The sequence below is a fragment of the Ornithorhynchus anatinus genome, chromosome 11, assembly GCF_004115215.2.
Source record: "Ornithorhynchus anatinus isolate Pmale09 chromosome 11, mOrnAna1.pri.v4, whole genome shotgun sequence".
Classification (NCBI taxonomy): domain Eukaryota; kingdom Metazoa; phylum Chordata; class Mammalia; order Monotremata; family Ornithorhynchidae; genus Ornithorhynchus; species Ornithorhynchus anatinus.
The window spans coordinates 46,106,178-46,127,023 of record NC_041738.1 but is presented as its reverse complement, the minus strand read 5'-3'; the positions used below and the strand labels follow the sequence as shown (position 1 = coordinate 46,127,023).

The window sequence follows — 20,846 nt, the reverse complement described above, 5'->3', positions numbered from 1 at the left end:
TGCTCTTGAAGCCCCGGCCCCTCCCGCTGTCCTTTCCTAGAGGTTAACACTCATGTTTTTATTTTTTAAATACAATCGTTCGCCTAGCCTCAGTGCACTCGGGCGAATCGCCCGGTGCCAAAAGTGGAAATGGGTCCAGTGGAGAGAGCCCGGGCCTGGGGGGCAGAGGACACGGGTTCTCTTCCCGGCCCCGCCCCTTGTCTGCTCCGTGACCTTGGGCAAGCCACTTCACTTCTCTGTGCCTCAGTTACCTTATCTGTAAAACGGGGGGTTAAGAGTGTGAGCCCTGTGTGGCATGAGGACCGTGTCCAACCTGATGACCTCGTATCCCAGTGCTTCGAACAGTGCTTGGCACCAATATCCTAATTAAAAAATATAAGATCGTACCGGGGCGAAGGGGAACGGAGGTGACGGCCAACCGGCCCTCCCCCTTCCCCTCCTCTCTCGCCCCCACCCTCCGGTCTCTCTCCTCCCTTCTTCTCCCCTTCCCCTCCCCTCCCTGAGTCGCCAACCCTATCTTAGCTTCCAAGCGCGATGTCCGGGCCAGGATCCGCCCTCCCGGCTGCTGTTGGAGCGGGGTGGGGTGCGGGGGCCTCCTCCCTCCCCGGCCGGCGGTGGGCCCTGTGGAATTTCGGGACGCTCCCTGAGTCATTCCAGTCTGTCAAGGGCTGGGTGAGTGAGTTAGGATGGGGGTGAGGATTGAGGCTCGGAGCTGGGGCCCTGCCCCGGCACCGCGGCAAGGACTGGCTCGGGGAAGGGCGAAGGCCGGGGGGGTGCCAGCTTCTGGATGAGGCCTACCGCCCGCCTGCGTGGGTGACGCCCGGGCAACTTCATGAGCTCACCAGGGCTGCCCCCGGCTTCACGCAACACCCCTGGAGCCCCGCAGAGGTGTGTGTGTGTGTGTATGTTGGAGGGAGGGCTAGTTTTCTTGGGATCATTTATCCCCCCTTCACTGGGGTTATCCTGGCAAAGGAAATGTGGCTGGGAACGGGAGGCCTCGGGAAAGCCCTAGTCAATCCCCGGCGCGTGAGTTGATTTGCCTGGAGGGGTGCGTGCGCTCACACGTACACAACTACACACACACCACCACACACACACACAAAACCATAGATCGGCGCGCCCACGCACGCCTGCTTCGTCCCACTTCCTCCCCCTCCCCCATAAAGCGCCGGCGGCGGCAGGAGGCCGGACCGCAGGGGTCAGTAATCGGCTTTGGAATGGCAAAGCCGGCGTCGTTTTGAAAAGGGGCCCGATTTCCGGGTGTGTGTGTGCGTGTTGACCCACACCGCTGTGTTAAGTGGGGAGGGGGTGTCCCGGGGACACGCTCTCTTTTCCGCTGTCCGGCCTAAGTGAGTTTCTGGGAGTGCCCCAGGATTGTGCGGAGGCTGGGTTGGTGGATGTTCTCCCAGGGGCTGATTTCCGTGTGTGCGTGCGTGTTTAGGAGTCAGGCGGTTTGTCTTAAACACCCAGTTTGTGGTGGAACCGCCAGCCACTGCCCCTCGACAAAGCCTGTCCGACATAGACGGGCCGGCGAGTGCGGTGCTGGGCTCACCGATGTCCTTCCCTCCCCTCCTCCGTGCCTGCGTGCACGGGTGTCCCCGCGTTTGCACGCGTGTGTGTGTTTTGCGGCAGAAACCCGACACCTCCCGTCGGCTCGGGTCGGCGTGCAGGGAGGGAATGGAGCCAGGGCTGGGGGCGGGGGCGGCGGGGTGTGTCCTCGGCAGGGGCGGCAGGTGTCTCTTGGCCCGGGCCCCGCAAGCCCCACCTCCCCGGCGGGCCGGCTCCGGGAGCTCGGCCGCGGCGCAGCGCAGTCCGGGCTGGCAGACCCGGCGGCGGCGGAGGAGAAGGAGAAGGAGAAGGAGGCGGGGGCGGGCGGCGGCGAGATGTGTCAACCCTCCGCGGGGCGCTGCGGCCGGGCCCCGGCTCTGGGATGAAAGGTGAGCGGGGGCCCCCGCGCCCCTCCAGCAACAAGTTGCGCGGGAAGCAGCCGGGCCCCGCCGGGCGGCAGACGGCCCCGGGCCGGTTTTTTTTTTCGGCGTTGGAGCAGATAAGACAACCGGGCGCGGGATTCCCCGCGCGCCCCAGACTCCACTCGGGGAGGAGCCGGACCTGCCCCCCGAAGGGTCCCGTCCGACCCAGGGGAGAGGGGAGGAAAGGTCTGCCGTGCGGCCGGAGGACCCGGCTAAGGAGCAGGGAGCCCGGGGAGGGGGCGGGGGGTCGTTTACACCCTCGGCCGGGGAGGCGGGTGGAAGTTGTTGGGGGACCCCAGCGGCGAGTGTGGGTGCGTAGTGTGTGTTTAAGGGGCTGTGTGTGTGTCTAGAGTCACAGCCAACCGCCTCAACCCGGGTTCAAAGTTTGTTGGCCGGGGGAGGGGAGCGCGCCGGTCGGCCGGTCCTGGCTGCCACCGCCGCCGCCCAGGGGACGAGGGGAGTGGGGCGGGGGAGTGGGGGGGTGTTTTTCGTGTGGTGTCGTGGACGGCCCGGGAAACCCAGCCCTCCTCCCTCCCTCCTACGGACCCGGTTTCGACAAACCGTCGAAGAGGGAGGGCCGCCATTGGGGTAGGAGGGGGCCGCCCGGCCGCAAGAGGCTTTCCCCTGGCAACGGCCCTGCCAGGGGGTCGCAGGAGCGGAGGGAAGGGTCCCCCCCGCCGTCCCTTTCTCTCCTCCCCTCCCTCCCTCCCTTCCCCGGAGCCCAGGTTGCAGCCCAGGCAGAGAGAGGTGGTTTCAGTCTCTTCCACCCCCCACCCCCCGCCGCCTTTGGGGCCTTGGTAAAAAATACTTTCGTTGTAACCTGTCCTTTCCTGCTCCGCCTGGGTGCCCCCGCCCCCACCCCCAGAGTGGCCAAGGCTGTCTTGCTGATAGGCGGCGAGCAGCCAGCCTAAGTGGAGCCGATTCAATTAGATTGCAGCGGCTGAGAGACACCTCCTCCTCCTCCTTCTCCTCCTCTTCCTCCTCCTCCTGCTCCTCCTCCTCCTCCTCTCGGGCCCGGATCTCTTGCAGGCTAATTCAATTCCCTTCCTGGAGTCGAGGAGCTCCCCGCTTCGCCCTCGGGGAACTGGGCCCCGAGTTGGGGGCGCCGGCGAAAGCCCGACCCTCCTCCCTTCCAACTCACCCCTCACCCTCCCTCGCCAGCTCGCCCCTCACTCACCTTTCCTAGCCCACCCCCAGCCCCGACCGTGGGAAGACCCGCCTCCCCCCTCGAGTAGAAGGGAAGGAGGACGGCGGGGGGCCGAGAGGAATTTCGGTGGGGGATTTTACTCCTTAAACGGGGGTGATAGCACTTGCCTCGGCCTCGGGTTGTCTGATACAAAAGGGAACTGACACACTAATGGTGGTTTTTTTTTATTCATTCACTAGTATTGAGCGCTTACTATGTGCAGAGCACTGTACTAAGCGCTTGGAATGTACAATTCAGCAACACATAGAGACAGTCCCTGCCCAATGACGGGCTCATAGTCTTTCTTTGAATTTGTTAAGCGCTTACTTTGTGCAAAGCACTGTTCTAAGTGGTGGTGGGGGGCGTTACAAGGTGATCAGGTTGTCCCACATGGGGCTCACAGTTTTTAATCCCAATTTTACAGATGAGGAAACTGAGGCACAGAGAAGTTAAGTGACTTGCCCCAAGTCGCACAGCTGGCAAGCGGCAGAGTTGGGATTAGAACCCGTGACCTCTGACTCCCAAGCCCGGTTTCTTCCCACTGAGCCTTGCCGCTTCTCTTGGGGAGGATTTGGGCTTGTAGTGTAAACACAGCCTCTATCAGCGGAGCCGTTTTTAAAATAAACTAAACCCCTGTTAACCACTGAGATGACCCCAGCGGGGACGGAAAGAGAGGGGTTCAACAACGAAGAGTTTTGACCCCACCACAGAAAAGGCCCCTTGTAGCAGCGTGGGGAGGGGAGGGCTGGCCGGCTGGCCAACCTCATCTCCAAGAGGTGTGGGACAGACGGCCCAGTGGATCGATCAATCAATCAGAGGTGTTTATTGAGCGCTTACTGCGTGCAGAACACTCTTTTAGGAGAAGGGCAGAAGCCAACGCTCTGACATTGGAACCGATCCAACCTTTCCTTTGACTTTTTTTTCTTTTCACCTCCTTTGTAATCAGTCTTTCAGCCTAACTGCCCCCATCCCTAAAGCTTTTGTCTCCCCCTTACACTGCATTGAGGAAGGACCCCATCCTAGTATTGCTTGCTAGAAGCCTCCAAACATTTATGTGGCTTAGATTCCAAAGTGAATTACTCTAAGGATCTTTGGAGCAGATGGAGAAACTGAGGCCCAAGAACATTAAAAATGATCTCGTGCTTGGGCCCCTGATAAGTGGAGCAGCCCCTCCCCCAGGGCCCCATCTCAGGCAGAGGTACTGAGAGAATTTGCGATCACTTGAAAAATAATCCTGCCTACTGACCCCTGTGTGTGAGATGGGTGAGGGTTAGCAGTAATTGGGCCTTGAGAATAGGGACTTTAGTGTGGAGACGAGGGTGCCAGCTTCTCATTTTGTGTGTGTGTGTGTAGCGATAATGAGGGTGAAGCTTTTCCAGGGGTGCATGTGGGGTGGGCTTTGGAAACTCCAGCCAGGTTTCACAGAGGTCAGATATGGTTGCCAGGGTTGGGGAGGTGGTCGGGGTCGGTCTCTTCAGCCCCACTTGAAACTCTTGGGTCTCAGTGGAGGCCTGGGTGAACAAGACAGGGGAGCTGCCCCCAAAATCTTAGGGGGAAGAAATAGCTTCATCCCCACAGGTGGATCCCACAAGGGTCAGCTCCCAGGTGGTAGTCTTGCTGTCTTGGGTCCATATGCTGTGGTGTTGACTGGATCATTTTCCTGAGACTTCCCTCAGCACCCTCTCTTCAGACCTCTCCAGTGGTGTCCATTCCTCTCTGCATTAAAAAGCCTTGGGTTCAGGGTTCTCTCTATTTTACATCTCTGCTCTCTCCAGTTGGTACTCTTTGCTTTTCCCCAGGCATCTTCTAACTGTACCCCACTCTCATCTCTGCTTCTGACCTCTTGTTCATGCTGTTCACCGCCCCACCCCCAGACACACACTTCAAAGCCTTCATAATAGTAGTTATTTTATTGTAGTACTTTTAAGTGCCAAGCACTTTTGTAAGCGCTGGGATATATATAAACTAAATGGATCGGACCCAGTCCCTGTCCCGTATGGTACTCATACTCTTAATATCCATTTTACAGATGAGGTAACTGAGACCCAGAGAAATGAAGTGACTTGCCTAAAGTCACATAAGCAGACCGTGGGGAAGCTGGGATTAGAACCCAGGTCCTACTGCATCCCGGCCCATGCTCTAACCATTGAGCCATGCTGCTTCTTTACCAACTCAAACCTTCCCCAACTAGTTATCCACACCCCAAATCAAATCACTCCAACAGCCCCTTCTTACATTTGTGTACATACCTCAGCGTTTGTGTATATATTTGGTTGAAAGTTTAGCTTATTCTGGCTTGATTGTTTAGTAAATGTTTTCATGTTTCTCCCCCCCCCCCCCCCCGCCTTTGGCGTAAACTCTTGGGGCAGGGAAGAGTGAGTCTGGTCTGGGCTTCTGTTGTACATTCTTCCCAAGCACTTAGTACAGGGCAGTGAGTGAGCTGAATAAATACCATTACTACTACCACCCGAGGGATAGGGGTTTGGGGAAGATAGGAGAAGGTCAGGGTTCACAGTGGGATATGGGTCCTTGCAGAAATGATAAACAGCTTCCGGAGGGGGAGGAGCGGCCCTTAATCGGTTTGTAAAGCTACCTGAGAGATTCTCACCTGTTCCTAAGGGACATACAGCTAATTAACTGGCCGTATTCATTTCTTTTTTTAAGCAATAAGGCTCCAAGTGGCCTCTTAAAGACACTTGATAGCTTGACCTTACCCCTGGGCCATGCTTGGAGCCAGAAAAACTTCTCTGGGTCTGTGTGGAGGAAGCCTCATGGGATAGGGCCATAGAACAAAGCCTCAAGACTAGCCAGTGGTCAAGAGCCCAAAGAATAAGCCAGAGGCTCAGTTACTGGATCTTAGCATGTGAATCTGAAATCTGCCGCCTCCCTGACTCCTTGCCCCTCCCCATTCTTAGCCCAGACCTCCCAAAGTGTCTTCCTTTGGCAAGAGAAAAGTGAAGCAATGAACTAAGGGACTGTCACATAACCAAAGCCACTCCATGAATTGGTGACCGAACTGGGACTCTGAACCTGCAGGATCTTCCCTGACTTCTTCCGTGCTTCAGTCCATGACCATTCGGAGAAGTGGAAAGAAAACTCCATTTCTCTGCTCCCCTCCCTAGTTTGAAGCAAGTGGGGCTTTTTGTTGTTTTTAATGTCCAGAGCCCAGGGGGAGCCAAGCCTCTTCATGGTGCGAAGAAAGCATTCTGTGTCACATAACCTGTCTCCTGCAAAGTCAAGACTTTTGCTTTCACAGAAAACGGCGAGAGCTTAGAGTTGCTACCCCTGCCCCCTTTTCTTTTCTCTGGAACCTGCAGGAGCCTGTAGAGCTAGCAGGTCCGGTTTTTCCTCCCCTGGCCCTTGCAGCCCAACCGGAACTATAATTCCCGGTCTCAGTTACTAGAAGTCCAAACCCTTACAGGGTTTACAAGGTAGCCCTTTCTGGGAGTGTGTGTGTTTTAATTGCCTTTGTTATGGCAACGGCAGCATCTTCCACACCACATGGCTACATGAGTTATGCTGTATATTCTACCTCCCCCAAGGTTTCTGGTGACATGATGGGTTGTTTTTTTTGTTGTTGTTGTTAGCATTGGTCTGTGGAGTGTGGCACGGTGCAGGGCGGGGGGGAGCGGGGTGGTGGGTTATATTGAAAATGGTAACTGCTCAGCTCTTAAAAGAACTTGGCAACTTCTTGAAGCCTTGCTTTATGTGCCTTTGCCCAGCTTAAGTGACATTTCATAGCTCTCTGGTGTGTCTTTGCCATCTGGGCAGCACCGATGCCCCAGGAACAATCTTGGACTAATGGGGTTAAATTTTCAAGGCTTCCCCAGAAAAGCTGGTTGGCTTCTAATGGGATGTGGAAGCTGACTAGCTAAGGAAGGGGAAAGGGCTAGCAAGATCCTGGGCCAAAGGAGGGAAGGAGGAGAGAGTGGTAAGGATGCCAGACTCCCCTGACCCTCAGGGTCATCGTAAGGGGTCGAAGAATCTTGTTCCAGATAACAGAATACCCCCTGATAGGAAGATGGTGAAATTCTCAAAAGGAAACTTAAGAAGCAGTTGTGGTAGTTTATCGTTACAAAGAGTCTTCTTCCATTTTGTGGTTGAAGTATGTTCCCTCTTGCATGGAACTGGTGCCAGACCTGTTTATCTGCTGGGTTCCTGTCCCTCCCGGCCCCTCCTCCAGCCTCCCAGGACAGCTTGAGACAACAGTCTTATCTGATGAGATGTGGTGTAGGAGGCTGCCAGGCTAGATAACATGAATATTGTATGTGCTTCAGGACCTTCCGAAGCAAGGAGTGGGAAGAAGCATTAACCAAAAAACAACCTGGGCCCTTTGAACTGGGATCCCCTGAACTGGCAGCCTGACTCTTTCTTGCCACTTTGATATAAACAGCCAAGAGCAACATATAGCTACTGGTTTTTCCACTTCTCATTCTTGAATCTAATGTCAAGTCTGCTTTCAAGCTTCTTGCTCCAGACCCAGAGGGTGTGTTCATGGGTCCCAGGGTATCGTGCCGTGTCCAGGAGAGATTGAGGTAACATTTTCTCCATTGCTGTCAAATTCAGGAGAGCTCAGACCTCCACCTCCCACCTCAACCATGTCTCTTTCCACCCAAGAATCCTCTTCCTTTCTGGACCCGAGGGTGCCCATAGGATTTCAGTATATCCCCAGGATGAGGGCTGGAACTGCCGCTTAAATTATCTGCTGCTAGGCTTTCCCTTTCTTCTTGGTTCTTGCTCTGACATTTTTGTTTATTTCCAGTTTCATCGATGTGTAAACGATTTTTGGGGGAGTTTTTTTGTAGCTTTTTTTTTCCCCAAAAGATCTCAAACAACAAATAGCCTCCTAATATTTCACGTCACACTTAAGGAGCAGAATATGCTACACTTGTGACTCATGTTTCACTGCAGGTCATAACTATTATTAATTTCAAAAATCCCCCAAAGTCCCTTACCTCCCAAATACTTCTCAGTTATGTGCACCCTTGATTATAGCTGATTCCCCCTCAACACAAGGGAGAGGGTTTTTTTTTTTGTTGTTGTTGCTCGGGATGATGATCTGACAGAATTACTATTACCAGTCCAAAGTTTCCATAAATGCTTCATATTCTTCCCCTTCTCTGCACAAGAATTGCCATCGGCGGTAATAAAAGGTATTGATCTTCAGATCTGTCTGTCTTGTATTGATGTTAGACAAGCTAAGCTGTTCTTAAAGGGGAAAACACATTTATCAAATGGAGACAGGGGCTGAGCTAGCAATATGGTGCTTGTAATTCTTCAGCAGGGACCCCGGTCCCTGGACGTTGAGGGATTTGGAATGGTGGAATGAGAAGACTGTCCAGAAGGGAGTATGTGGTTGTCTTGTGGAAGCCTCCTAGGTAGCCACTATCTTCCTTTTGTCCCAAGGGATTCAGAGGTACAAGCACACTCATGTTGCTTTATGGGCCTCTGTCTGTTCGATTATTTAATCACTTCATTGTGGTTTTGGAGTGCAAGGTGCCTCTGACCATATGGGTATTGGTCAAATAGGCAGAATGGAGAGTTTTCAGGAGTTTGGGTCAAAAGTAATCTCTGCTGCATCTGGCTATTTTTCAGTTGTATGCGAGCCACAAATTGTCTACTTCTCTGCATTTGAAAAAGCTCTGGGTGAGTCTTTCAAAGAAAACTGCATTGATTTGCAGGGCAGGTAGTGAATGGTAATGAGACATATTCTCCCTTCTTTCCAGGTAGCACCCTGTAAAGAACTACAAATGGGGCAAGTTAGCAGGCCTATGGGAAAAGGTGAATGAGGGGAGGGGGCCAGCTAACTCGCCCCAAAATTGGGTTGGAGTTTGAGGGGATTGAGCTGAGAGCAAACTGAGGTGGTGGCGGCAGCAGCAGGAGTTGCCCAGGCCTGGTTAATGAGGAGCTGTGGATCCTTCTGCAAAGAGCAACAGCCCCAGACCAGTTACAGCTCTGTGCACGAGGCCTCTGCCAATGCTACAACTGAATGGCTTCCCTTCTGTCAGCGGCAGAGAGCACCCCGAGGACCTCCCTTTGAGGTTAATTAGGGTTTGCACTTGATTTCCCTATTAGTTGGTGAGCAGAAACCTGCTGGATGAGGCCAAAAAGCCCCTAGGGAACACTTTGCCAGGCCTAAATGGACAAAAGGCTATTTAGAAGTTGGGTGGCATGGGCCTTGGAGTCAGAGGACCTGGGTTCTAATCTTGGCACCACAGCTTGTATGCTGTGTGACCTTGGGCAAATCATTTAACTTCTCTGTGCCTCAGTTGCCTGTTAGTCTGTTAAATGGGGGTTAAGACTGTGAGCCCCACAGGAACATGGGCTATGATGTCCATCTGGTTATCTTGTATCTACCCTGAGCCTTAGTGCAGTGCCTGGCACATCGTGAGTACTTAATACCATTTAAAAATGGCAGGGATCAATTTTTTATGGTGTTGGTTGAGCACTTACTGAGGGCCAGGCACTGTATTGAGCTCTGGGCTAGATACAAGCCAATCTAGTTGGACACAATCCATGACCCACATGGGGCTCACAGTATATTAACCCGCATTTTACAGGTGAGGTAAATAATAATAATAATGTTGGTATTTGTTAAGCGCTTACTAGGTGCCGAGCACTGTTCTAAGCGCTGGGGGAGATACAGGGGAATCAGGTCGACCCACGTGAGGCTCACAGTTAATCCCCATTTTACAGATGAGGGAACTGAGGCCCAGAGAAGTGAAGTGACTTGCCCACAGTCACACAGCTGACAAGTGGCAGAGCTGGGAGTCGAACCCATGACCTCTGACTCCAAAGCCCAGAGGCAGAGAGAAGTTAAATGATCTTGCCCAAGATCACACAGCAAATGGCAGAGCTGGGATTAAAACCCAAGTCCTTCTGACTCTCAGACCCATGCCTTCCACTAAGTCACAGTGCTTCTCCAATTTACCAGCACTAGTCCCAAGTGCTTAATACAGTGTTCTGCACACAGTAAGCTTCAATAAGTACCAGCATTATTAATAATAATAATAATAATCATGGCATTTGTTGAGCACTTACTATGTGCCAGGCACTGTACTAAGTCCTGGGGTAGATGCAGGCAAATCAGGTTGAACTTTGTCCCTGTCCCACACAGGGCTCACAGTCTCAAACCCCATTTTACAGATGAGGTTACTGAGGCCCAGAGGAGTGAAGTGACCTGCCCAAGGTCACACAGCAGCAAGTGATGGAGCTGGGATCATTGATTCCAAGACTCTCCTTGTTCTGGCTCATGGCTGTCAGTGAAGATAATAATAATTTTTTGGGTGGCAGAGATCTGGATAATTTTTTCCTGGTGGTGCTTTGTCCCTGGGTTTTTAGTTGATCAGATGGGTGTCTGCATATCTTGGCTTCTGTGTTCCTATCTCTTTTCCTCCCTATCTCTTTTCCTCCCCTTCTCCTCCTCCCTTAATGATCCATGCACAGGAGTGGCTTACTCCAGGAAAGTGCTGTTTTCTTGGAGAGCAGAATGTGCAGAAAGTTAGTAAACTGTTGGGTTTCTTGGGGAGGAGGTGTGTTCTTCCTCTATGGGACACTATTGACTGTGGAGTTACTGGTTTGGCCTTTCCTTAAGGGAAAAAGCAGTGGATTTGAGGATTGGAGGGGGAGATGAACCCTGGCTGATCCTGCTTCCTAGATGTTCTGAGACATAAGTGACCTGGGACAATTGGATGACTTAGAAGATGATCCTTCTTAATTGGCACTACAATTATTGTACCTTTTTATATTTCAGTAGTTCATGTACAGGCACGATCTTGCTCATCCTCACAACCTCTCAGTAAGGAAGTCTTAACTGGGAAAGACTACAGCATTATTACTGTTTTCTGGGGGAGAAGCCGAAATGAGGAGAGATTGAGACAGAGTGGCAGAGCAAAAACCCTAGCCACCCAAATTCCTAGTTTGGTCACTAGCTCAGAAGCCAAAACCACCTCTCCCTTCCTCCTCCTAGTCCCAAGGCCAAAATACTTTTGCCTCATTTGAGGGTAACTTGGTGTCAGGGATGCATTTTCATAATTAGCAAAAATTCAATGCTAAACTGCTCCAAGCACACTACTCAAGGAGTACACTTTTGGGGGGAGTTGGGGGGGGCGGCATGTGAGTGTGTGTATTTGGGGGGTGGGTTTAGAGAGTTTAGTACAGTGGAGGTAAATGGAGTTAAATTTAAAAAGCCAATATGTTTATAGAGGAAGCTTGGGATTCATTCTTGGAAAGCAGAGGCGACTTCCTCAGTAGGCCTTTGGAAGACCTGGAGGAGGAAGTGAGAGATGGCTATAACTTGCTGCCACCTTACGGAGACTTGCTGCAGCTTTCAGCAGGGGTGGGTTTTGAGTATCTTTGAAGCTCAGAGAATTGAGAAGATGCTTTTATTTTATTCTGGGCCAGTGTTTTTTTTTGTGATATTTAAGTGCTTACTATGTGTCAATCACTATTCTAAGCACTGGGTAGGTACAAGATAATTAGGTCAGACACCATTCTTGTTCCGCATGGGGCTCCCAGTCTAAATAGGAGGGAGAACAGATATTGCCCATTTTAGAGTTGAGGCAACTGAAGCACAGACAAATTAACTAATTTGTCCAAGGTTACACAGCATGCAAATGGCAGAACAATTAGAACCCAGGTCCTCTGACTCCCAGACCCGTGTTCTTTCCATTAGGCCATGCTTCAACTCTCTTGTATTGTACTTTCCCAAGTGCTTAGGTACAGAGAGCGCTCAATAACTACCATGGGTTTTCTTTATGGTATTCATTAAATGCTTTCTATGCCAGGCTTTGAACTAAATACTAGAGTAGATACAAGATAATAGAGTTGGACACAGTCCATGTCTCACATGGGGCTCATAGTCTTAATCCCCATTTTTTAAATGAGGTAACTGAGGCACAGAGAAGTTAAGTGACTTGCCCAAGGTCATCGAGCACTTAAGTGGCAGAGCTGCAGCAAGCTGGATTGATACAGCACTTGCTTAGTCCTGCTGTTTATAGAGCAAGTGAATATTCATTAATACAATGAAAAGCACGTGGATAACATCACTGGATCCTATGAAACTTGTTTGTGACACTCATTTTTGTCCTCCAGTAGTAATGTGGCTTCCCTGTCAGCTGCCAGCTGAGGTATTTGCCGACCCCAGTCGGATATAAAACAAATGTAGTGGGCTAAAAAAACAGCAACAGAAAAAACTGCCAGGTCTTTGGCTTTATCCCTGCTTCGGCTCCTCCAAGCCTCCCTCTGAAGTTCAGGGTTTGGTGAGAATAAAGCCTGCATAAACCTGAAACACATAGTGTGAGCTGAGGTGGCCCTGAGGTATATTCAGTGCCCTATTTGGTTGGGTAATTAGGTGATGCTGTGGACCTTGCTTTCCAGTTATCATGGTAAAGGGCTAACACTATTAACCTTGTAAATCAGCTCTGACTTGGGATCCAGAATGAGGAAAATGCTGCCTCCTATTGATCCTTTCCACAGCCCCTTCTCCTAGTAACCTCCAGCCTGGGGTGGCCTCATCAGTAAGAACACCCAGGGTTATTCCCCACCCCATCCATCGGCCTGGCACGGGGGAGGAGACAGCCACCCCCCCACCCGAACAAAAAAAAAGGTGACATATAAGCAAGCCCAGAACATGCCGAAGGCAAATAAAATAATGAATTTATTATGAAGCAGTCGAGGCTGTGGAGCCCGCCTAGAGATCAGATGAACATTTTGTGTGTGTGTGTGTGTGTGTGTGTGTGTGTGAGAGAGAGAGAGAGAGAGAGACACCCCCAGTCCTGGTAATAACGCTAAAGCCGCTCCCCAGTGGGAGGGTGGGAGTGGGAGGGCTAGGCTGAGGGGGGAGATGGAGGCTAGTGAGGGAGGAGGAACCTCATGCAAAGCTGGGGGACGCTCTTTATTTGTTCACAAACATTTCTTTCTACAGTAATGAAAAATTACCAAGAGGGGTGATTAGGAAATTCAGGCCCGGGAATGTGCTCCTGTGACTAAATGTGAGGGCCTGCTGTGCTAAACCTCACAGGGTGTAATTACCCCAAGGGGGGGTTGTCAAGGGGGAAGGGGCGGGATTGGTGCTTGAACCGGGACCCAGCAGAAAATTCATCTAAGCTATTAGCTTGTAATTACAGAGCACAGAGGTAGCAGGCCTGAGGTCTGGTGTCGGAGAAGAGCCAGGGATGAAAGGAAGGAGTAATTATGGAATCTGCAGGAGGCAGGCAGAGTGCTGATTAGTAATGCTTCTTGAACCATTTATTGAGGGGAGGGAAGGAGGGAGGAAGGGCTACAGATACCATATTTAATAGAATAGAAGAGGCTTTCCTTTTTCTTTTTTCTCTCTTTCTTGTGTGTTTCACATGTTTGTTTTTTTCCATGCTGCCATCAGCAAGGGGATTTGCACGCTGAGACCACGGGCCAGGTCTGGGGTGTGTTTGGATGCTGAAGTCAAATCAGCATGCCACCTGTTTCAGGGCTGCTTTGTTTGTTCAGAAGAACTGGAAAAACAAAGTCCTATTTTGGTGGAAGTGACTGAGACGGATGGGTGCTTCTTACCTTGAAGGCACTCATGTACCTAGGGGGGATTTTTCTCCCTCCTTGGTAGTCTTTCTAACCTGAGTGGCAGTGGAAGGAGAAGCATTGTGGAAAATTTAGAGGGGGTTTCATAATCCCATTGAGAGTACTTGGAATGTTCTGGTGACCCTCGCCCCAGCTTGGGCTGAGCAGGAACACCTGGGGAGGAGGGCATTTCAGCCCCAAAGACTGGATCGCCGTATTTTGGGCAAAGGTTGCTTAGGAAGATTGGTGACTGGTGACTTTCTCCCACAAGAAACGTTGGTGTGGAGGGTTTGTAAAGTACTTCTAGGAGAAGGAGAAGGCCCGTTAGCAGCATGTGCCACTGAAAAACTCCTTGAGATTCTTCCTCCTAGAAACTAGGGGGTCTGACTCCACCCACCCATCCGTATCTACACCACCTTTTAAGTACACCACCTGGGAGTCAGAGAGGACCTGGGTTCTAGTCCTGTCTGTGCCATGTGCTTGCTGTGACCCCTTGAGCAAGTCATTTAACTTCTCTGTTTCTCAGTCACCTCATCTGTAAAATGGGGGATTCAGTCCCTGTTCCCCCTCCTGCTGAAACTGTCAGCCCTCTGTGGGGCAGGGACTGTGTCTGAATTATCTTGTGCCTTCCCCAGCGATTAGAACAGTGCAGTAAGTGCTTAACAAATATTATTAGTAGTAGTAGTACTGTGAAATAAAAGCCCACATCCCTACACACACACACAGACACAACCTGCCCCCAGCCCCAAAGTCCTCATCCATCATAGCCCTTCATGCTGAGGATTTTATTCCCAGCTGTTAGTATAATGAATTTACATGAGCTGATAATGTAGACAAGAATTCAGTCAATGGCTGAGAGCTCAGAAGTTAATAAATGCCTGTATAATGAGGGCAGAGGGAGTGAGATCCCAGCTCTCGTTCAGGGCCTCCTGAGGGCCTCGGGGCCAAAGTTTAATAAATTCTGACTGACGCTGGGGGAGGGGGTGGGGTGGGGAGGCGTGGCTCCCCTCAACCCCTCCCCGCCCTTCCCCGCCCTGGCCTGCTGGAGAGGGTGGGGTGGGGGTGGGGGTGGGGGTGGGGGTGGGATGGGGGGGCTTTCCCTCCCGGGGACTTGCAGCGACACCTGCTGGTGTCAGCCGCAGGCATCAGCTGGAGAACACCTGCTCCTGTTCTTTGTTCCTCCTGGAGCAACAGCAGACAGACAGACAGACTGACAGACGGGCCCAAGTCAGGCCTTTCCACGTCCCCCACTGCCCCGAGGAAGGCTGCTCGGGTGGGTGCTGGGGTGGGGCTTTGCCCTGGAAGGAAGAGCTGTTCGGAGAAGCTGTGGGAGAGACGGGGTGGTGGTGGGGGGAATAACAGGGAACCCTGGGCTCACCAATGATTTGTACAGCGAGGGAAGCTGGCTGGACGGTCGGCTCAAAGCAGAAGCCAGAGTTGGCAAGAAGAGGAGGGAGACTGAGCTCTCACTTGGCTATTTGCCTTCTCTTCCCCCTCCCACACACACGCATACATGAATGCTTTCCTGATGGGTGGCTACCGCAGATTGGCTTTAGATGAGTTGGGGAAACTGAACGGACCACCCTCCCCTCTCTGGGATGCTCTCTGTGGCTCTGCCAGACCACCTCCGCATTGTGGTCTCTTTCCATTCTGCATGGTTACTACCCCTTCTCCTCCCCGCCCCTGGAGGGGGGTGGGGGTAGGGGGCGACCTCCCTCCCTCACCTCTGCTTTGCCCACCCCCTCCAAGGCACACATGCTGAGTAGAAATGCTAATTCTCGACTGTTAATGAAGTTGCTCATTTGAAATTCTATTTTAAGTGACCTGACATCAGCAGTGTAGTTTTCCAGGGCTTCGAGCTCCAGTGCTTGCGGTTCTGACATTAATGTTGGCGTGTTGCCTTTGGAGGGGAAGGAGGGGGAAGGGGGGAAGGGGCCCCTGCCCATAGGGCCAGGTTGGGAAGGCCTTTCAGGGTCCTCTGTCACCTGCTTGAACCCCTGGGGTTTGGTTACCTGGATTTTTGTCTGGGATGGTTGAAGGTGAGGGCTCTTTAGGGGAAGTTTAGATAAGGGATTATTGCAGGGAGCAGAGTAAACAGCCCCAGGCGATGGCTTCCCTTTGCGGAATCCTGCCGTTGGTAACTGACTCTGGCAACTGAAGACTGTCATGAGGGAGGAGTGAGGGTCTGAATGTCTGCTGGAAGCCCCCTAGAACCCTGAAAAGCCACTGGGCGTGACCTCAAGACAGATTGCAGTGTTCTCTCCCACTGCTATGAGCGTAAAGGGTAGATGCTTGGAGTCTCTTAACCTTTCTATTCAACTTTCTGCCTTCTCGACATGCTGCCTTGCCCCCATGAAGGTGGCCTCCCAGATCCTGGGCTGGTGGGAGGAATGCCCTTTTACCAGAGGTTCTCAAGTGGTAGAAGAGGGTGGAGGGTGACTTGATCCTGCCAGCCTGGGCTTGTGTGCCCCATGACTCAGGGCAGTGACCTGTGCCTTGTGCCTGATGAGGTCAGGAGTCTGGGGTAGAGAGGCTTAGTCCGTGGTGGTGACAGAGTCTGGCTTTGCCAGTCAGAGTAACGGGGGATGTCAGGCAGTGACATTCATCTCATCCCACTGTGCCTGAAGGATAGAGAACCTGGCGTTCGATACCCAGAGCGGATTCACAATTCCAGCCTGCAAAACCCTCACCCACCCCCGATCCTGAGAAGCAGTCAGTCTTATTTAGTAAGTGATTACCATGTGCAGAGCATTGTACTAAGTACTAGAGAGAGTACAATATAAGACTAAACAGATAGATTCCCTGCCCACAGTGAGCTTACAGTCTAGAGGGGGAGCCTGCAGTGCTGAGAGTCAGGCTTCCTCCTCAACCCAGGGCTCAGGAGTTGGTGGGGTCCACCTTAACTAATGCTTTCTAGCCCAGCCCATGAAATCAGGCAGCCAGGCAAAAGAAAATCAGCCAGAGGGAAGGCCACATGTATTCTGTCCTTCCTCTTCTTTCTGTGATGTTTGCGCTCACTGCATTCTGTGTAGAATGGTATGTATTCCGTTCCAGGCGGACTCTGTTAACTTTGGATGGGAGAGGCGGTCTTTGATGCAATGACTGATGGGAAGTTTGAGGCAAGTGTATACAGACAAGTGTATTTGAGTTTGACCAAAAAAAAAATCACTGGCCCACCTCAAAATCCTGGACTACACTGGATGTGATTGTCACAGCCAAGCGGGGGCCTAGAAACCCCCAAGTGAAATGGTGGAGGAGTTAAGTGGTCAGGAAGCATCCCCCCATTTTCTCTCCCCCACCTTTCCAGCTACTGACCAGTCCTGGGTGCCATCCAGCACTTAAAATAGTGCTCAGTGCTTAGAACGGTGCTTGGCACATAATAAGCACTTAACAAATACCATTGTTGTTATTATTATTATCTGCCCCAAGTGCCCACTCAGCCTGTGGAGAAATTGAGGCCATATCTGGGTTCTGGTAGACTAAATCCCCCCTGGACAGAAGGAGACCCAGGATCCCCTCTGTGCCCTTTCCACGACTCTGCTCTGCTGCCACTTTTTATTAATGTCTATCTCCTTCTCTAGGATGTATTCTCCCAAGCACTTTAGTACAGTGCTCGGTCCTCAGTAAATATGGGCGATTGAGTACATGACGGATTGAGTCAGGAGGAAGAAATACAGAAGAGGAGGTCCCAGGCCCAAGGGCTGAGACTCATGTTATAGTTGGACTTGCCTACTTGTAGTTGGGGAGGTGGCAGGGGCTCCTCACACAGTGAACATTTCAAGGGGGACAAATTTGGTGGTATCAGTTTAGTGGAGAAACTGAATTTATGGGACCTGGGTCCTCCAGCACTGAACAGACGTGGGAGGGGTGGATGGAGTGAGAGATTGTAAATCTCAGCTTTGAGGTGAAGAGCTGCCAGCCCACATTTAAAATTGAGCTCTTAAAATCATCCTCGCTTTCTGCTACTGCAGTTCTTCTCCATCATCCCCCAAAGAAACCGGTTGGGGCGGCAAGCCACAGAGTGGGGCAGGGACCTGGGTCTTCGAGCCAGCCTCACCTCCTCGTCTTCCCTCCCCAGCCCCCTCTGCCTGTCCGGTCCACTGGGGCCTCCTCAGGGAGTTGAATGTCTGAGCAGCTGTGGGCAAGGGCTAACTAACCTCAGCCTGTGGGTGAACAGCATTTTTCCCAGGCAGGCTGGCAGATCAGGGCTAATTCTCGGATGTCCTCTCCTGGCCTCCTGGGAAAGTGCAGTGTGCAGGGCAGGCAGTGGGGAGAAGCGGAGGATTGGACAAGACTGGCTGTCTACCCCCGCCTCTTTCCTTTCTCCTCCCCCCTTCCCCCATACACACACACACACACACACTTTCATCTACAGCTTTTAGAAAAAGAGCGGAGGACATGGAGGGGTCAAATGCCTGGATCAATGCTGCTTCATCCACGTTCAATAGGGCCTGCTGCTGCAGCATGCTGACAAAACGCCACTGTTATCTCCCAGCAGCCCTAGCTAGTATAGATTGGGCAGGGACATGTGACTTGGCGGCAGCTGTTAGGCTGGCTTGTTTTCAGTGGGCAGCAGTGCCTATGTGGTAGGGCTTTGTTAGATAAGGTACAAGCACTTGCTGGGAATAATGGGGTTTCCCTGAACTTGCTTCCGCTCGTGCTTCTCCCCCCTCCCCCAGCGACCATATATTCATTGTGCTCTGCAGAAATTAACTGCCCCTCATCTCAGCGCTATGTTGCTCATTCTCTTCTCCCTCTCTTCCCCCACTCATAGCCCAAAGAAAAGAAGAGTGCTTTTGGCTTCCACGCGCATTCTCTACCATAGCAAGCCTTCTGGTCAGAGCTCTGGAAAGAAGTTTGATTGGAGAAGGGGTATAGATATCTGTCCAAAGGAGTGTCCTGTGCTTCTCCACATGAGGAGAGGGCAGAGAATCAGAATGGCTGTGTAAGGGAAGCCTCTCCGAGGTCTGGTATTTCTGATGTAGAGGGAAGTTAGTGTTTATCTTTAGCAGGGGAAAGGGTAAGGAGTTCGTGGCCTTAACTTCCGCCTTGCACTTGTCCTGGTTGTTTTTTGGCCTCTTCCTGTCTCCTCCAAAGAAACTGGTAAGAGGAGCCCTTGCTGCTGGGTTTGTGTCCAGGCCGGCTGTTCCAGAGGGAGCCCAGCAGGGGACAGAGTGCCTGTCTGCTTTGTTTGGATTGGGCACAGGCATGGGAAGAGCCATCCTGGGATGGAGAGCATCTTGGCTTCCAACCCCCATGCCTTGTGGCTTGGGCCTTTGTGGGGATGGGTAACCATTTGTCCCCTCCCCATACTGTCTGCCATATTTTCTGAAGGGGGCGAGGTGTGTGTGTGTGTGTGTGTGTGTGTTGGGGGGTCTTGCTATAGTGGTTTGTGATTTCCCTCCTCTTCTCCACCCCTCTTCTGCCAACTCCCATCTCTCCTTTTTTTCTTTTTTTTTTTTTTGGTCAGCATTCAAAAGACTTTCCCTTACCTCCTTGGAAAGAGGGAGAGCAGGGATATCTGTGCCCCTTTGGCAACAGCTGATCAAATTTCTGGTAGCCAGCTTTGCCTCTGCCCTCTGCCCACGGTAAACTCTGCAGCCGCAGGTGAGAACTGGGGTGGCAGCTGTGGTGGGGGAAATTCTGGACTGTGAACTCCATCCTGGAGAGAACAGAGCAAGGTGGTTGGGATTCCTAGTTGGCTTGCCGTTTGATTTGGATTTCTAATAGTCTCCCTCTTGCCTAATCAGTGACTGCCTTGGAATATGCTATTTTGGTGTCTTTGGGTTTTGTTTCCCAACCTGTTGAGGTAGTAGTCTTCCCAGCAATGAGTCTCAGTGACCTCTGTCCCTCTGGGGCTGGATGGAATGGGGACGGGGGGAGAAGGGGTGCCCTCTAGACTTTTCCCCACCTCTACTAGTGGTTTTCCCCAAATAGGTCCTTTGGATCCACAAGTCAGGCCCATCGGAACTCATCGGATCCCAGCTATCTTGTGGTTCTGCTTCCCTTGGTGTGGGGAGTGAACATGCTATAGTTTTCCCCTCTAGACTGTAAACTTGTTGTGGGCAGAGATTGTGTCTATTGTACTCTCCCAAGTGATTAGTACAGTGGTCTGTCCACAGTAAGTGCTCAATAAATATGATTGAATGAATGAATGAATCATACCTCTGCCTCATCTGATGCCAGGCAGTGGGGCAGGTTACCTGTGTCATCGAAATGTGCCTTCGGTCACCTTGGGGAACCCTGTGGGTCTGGGGCCTGGTAGTTGCCAGCACCTAGCTGTTAACTGCAGTCGGTGCCACTGTCTCTCCCTTCAACAGGTTGGGATCTTGGGCAACCTGTTCGAGTTGGGCAACTGCCTTCGAGTTGGCACTGCCCAGGATTCGTGTGCTCCAGTGCTGCTATGGAAGTGGTTGACCCTCTGGGGTGAAGGAGTATTATTCCCCCCCTCTCTGCCGTTTGTATTTCCCCCTCCCCTTCTTGCTTTGTCTCATCTGATGCCTCGCTTCCGGCCTCACCCCTTCCTGCTGCATGCCATGCCTGTCTGTCTGCCTGCCCCCGGCCCCCCAGGCTTTGCCCCTCCAGTGCCGGAGACCGGTCGGGTGCCCGAGCGAACGAGTTTGCCTCCTGCTGCTGGGTTCTCCTTCTCTCTGGGTGATGTTTGGTTGTTCTTTTCGTTGTTTCAGGCATGAGCCATGAACCCAAGTCCCCTTCACTAGGAATGCTTTCAACAGCGACGCGGACCACCGCTACCGTCAGCCCCCTGACCCCTTCTCCTCTCAATGGCTCCCTTGTACCCAATGGCAGCTCTGCGGCCAACGGCACTCTGTCAGTCCAGGCAGCACCCTCCTCCAGCTTCGCCGCCGCGCTGCGCAAACTCGCCAAACAGGCGGAGGAACCGAGAGGTAAGAGAGGAGCTTCGAGGTAGTGACAGGAGGGGACGCCCTCTGTCCTGGTATTAGTCCTTGGAGCAGGGAGGCAGGCAGGGGAGGGAGTAAAGGCCTCTCAAGCCCCCTCCTCTCTGCCCCCCACCCAAAGTAGCATAGATGTGAGGAGCAGCTGTTCTCCGGGACACCTGGAGTCAGTCTGAGAGAGGGCACCTCAGAGTGTCAGGCACCAGGGGTCAGAAAGGAAATCTG

At 52.2% G+C, this 20,846-nt stretch overlaps 1 protein-coding gene across 4 annotated transcripts in view; it reads left to right on the top strand.

Annotated features, from left to right (window-relative positions):
* GSE1 (Gse1 coiled-coil protein) overlaps positions 1–20,846 on the top strand; it is a 554,500-nt gene that overhangs the window by 483,017 nt on the left and 50,637 nt on the right. For all 4 annotated transcript variants that reach the window (XM_039913604.1, XM_039913603.1, XM_029074736.2 and 1 more), the window contains one exon: positions 20,394–20,612. In XM_039913604.1, coding sequence (XP_039769538.1) covers positions 20,394–20,612 — 219 coding nt within the window. The remainder of the gene's footprint in view (positions 1–20,393; positions 20,613–20,846) is intronic.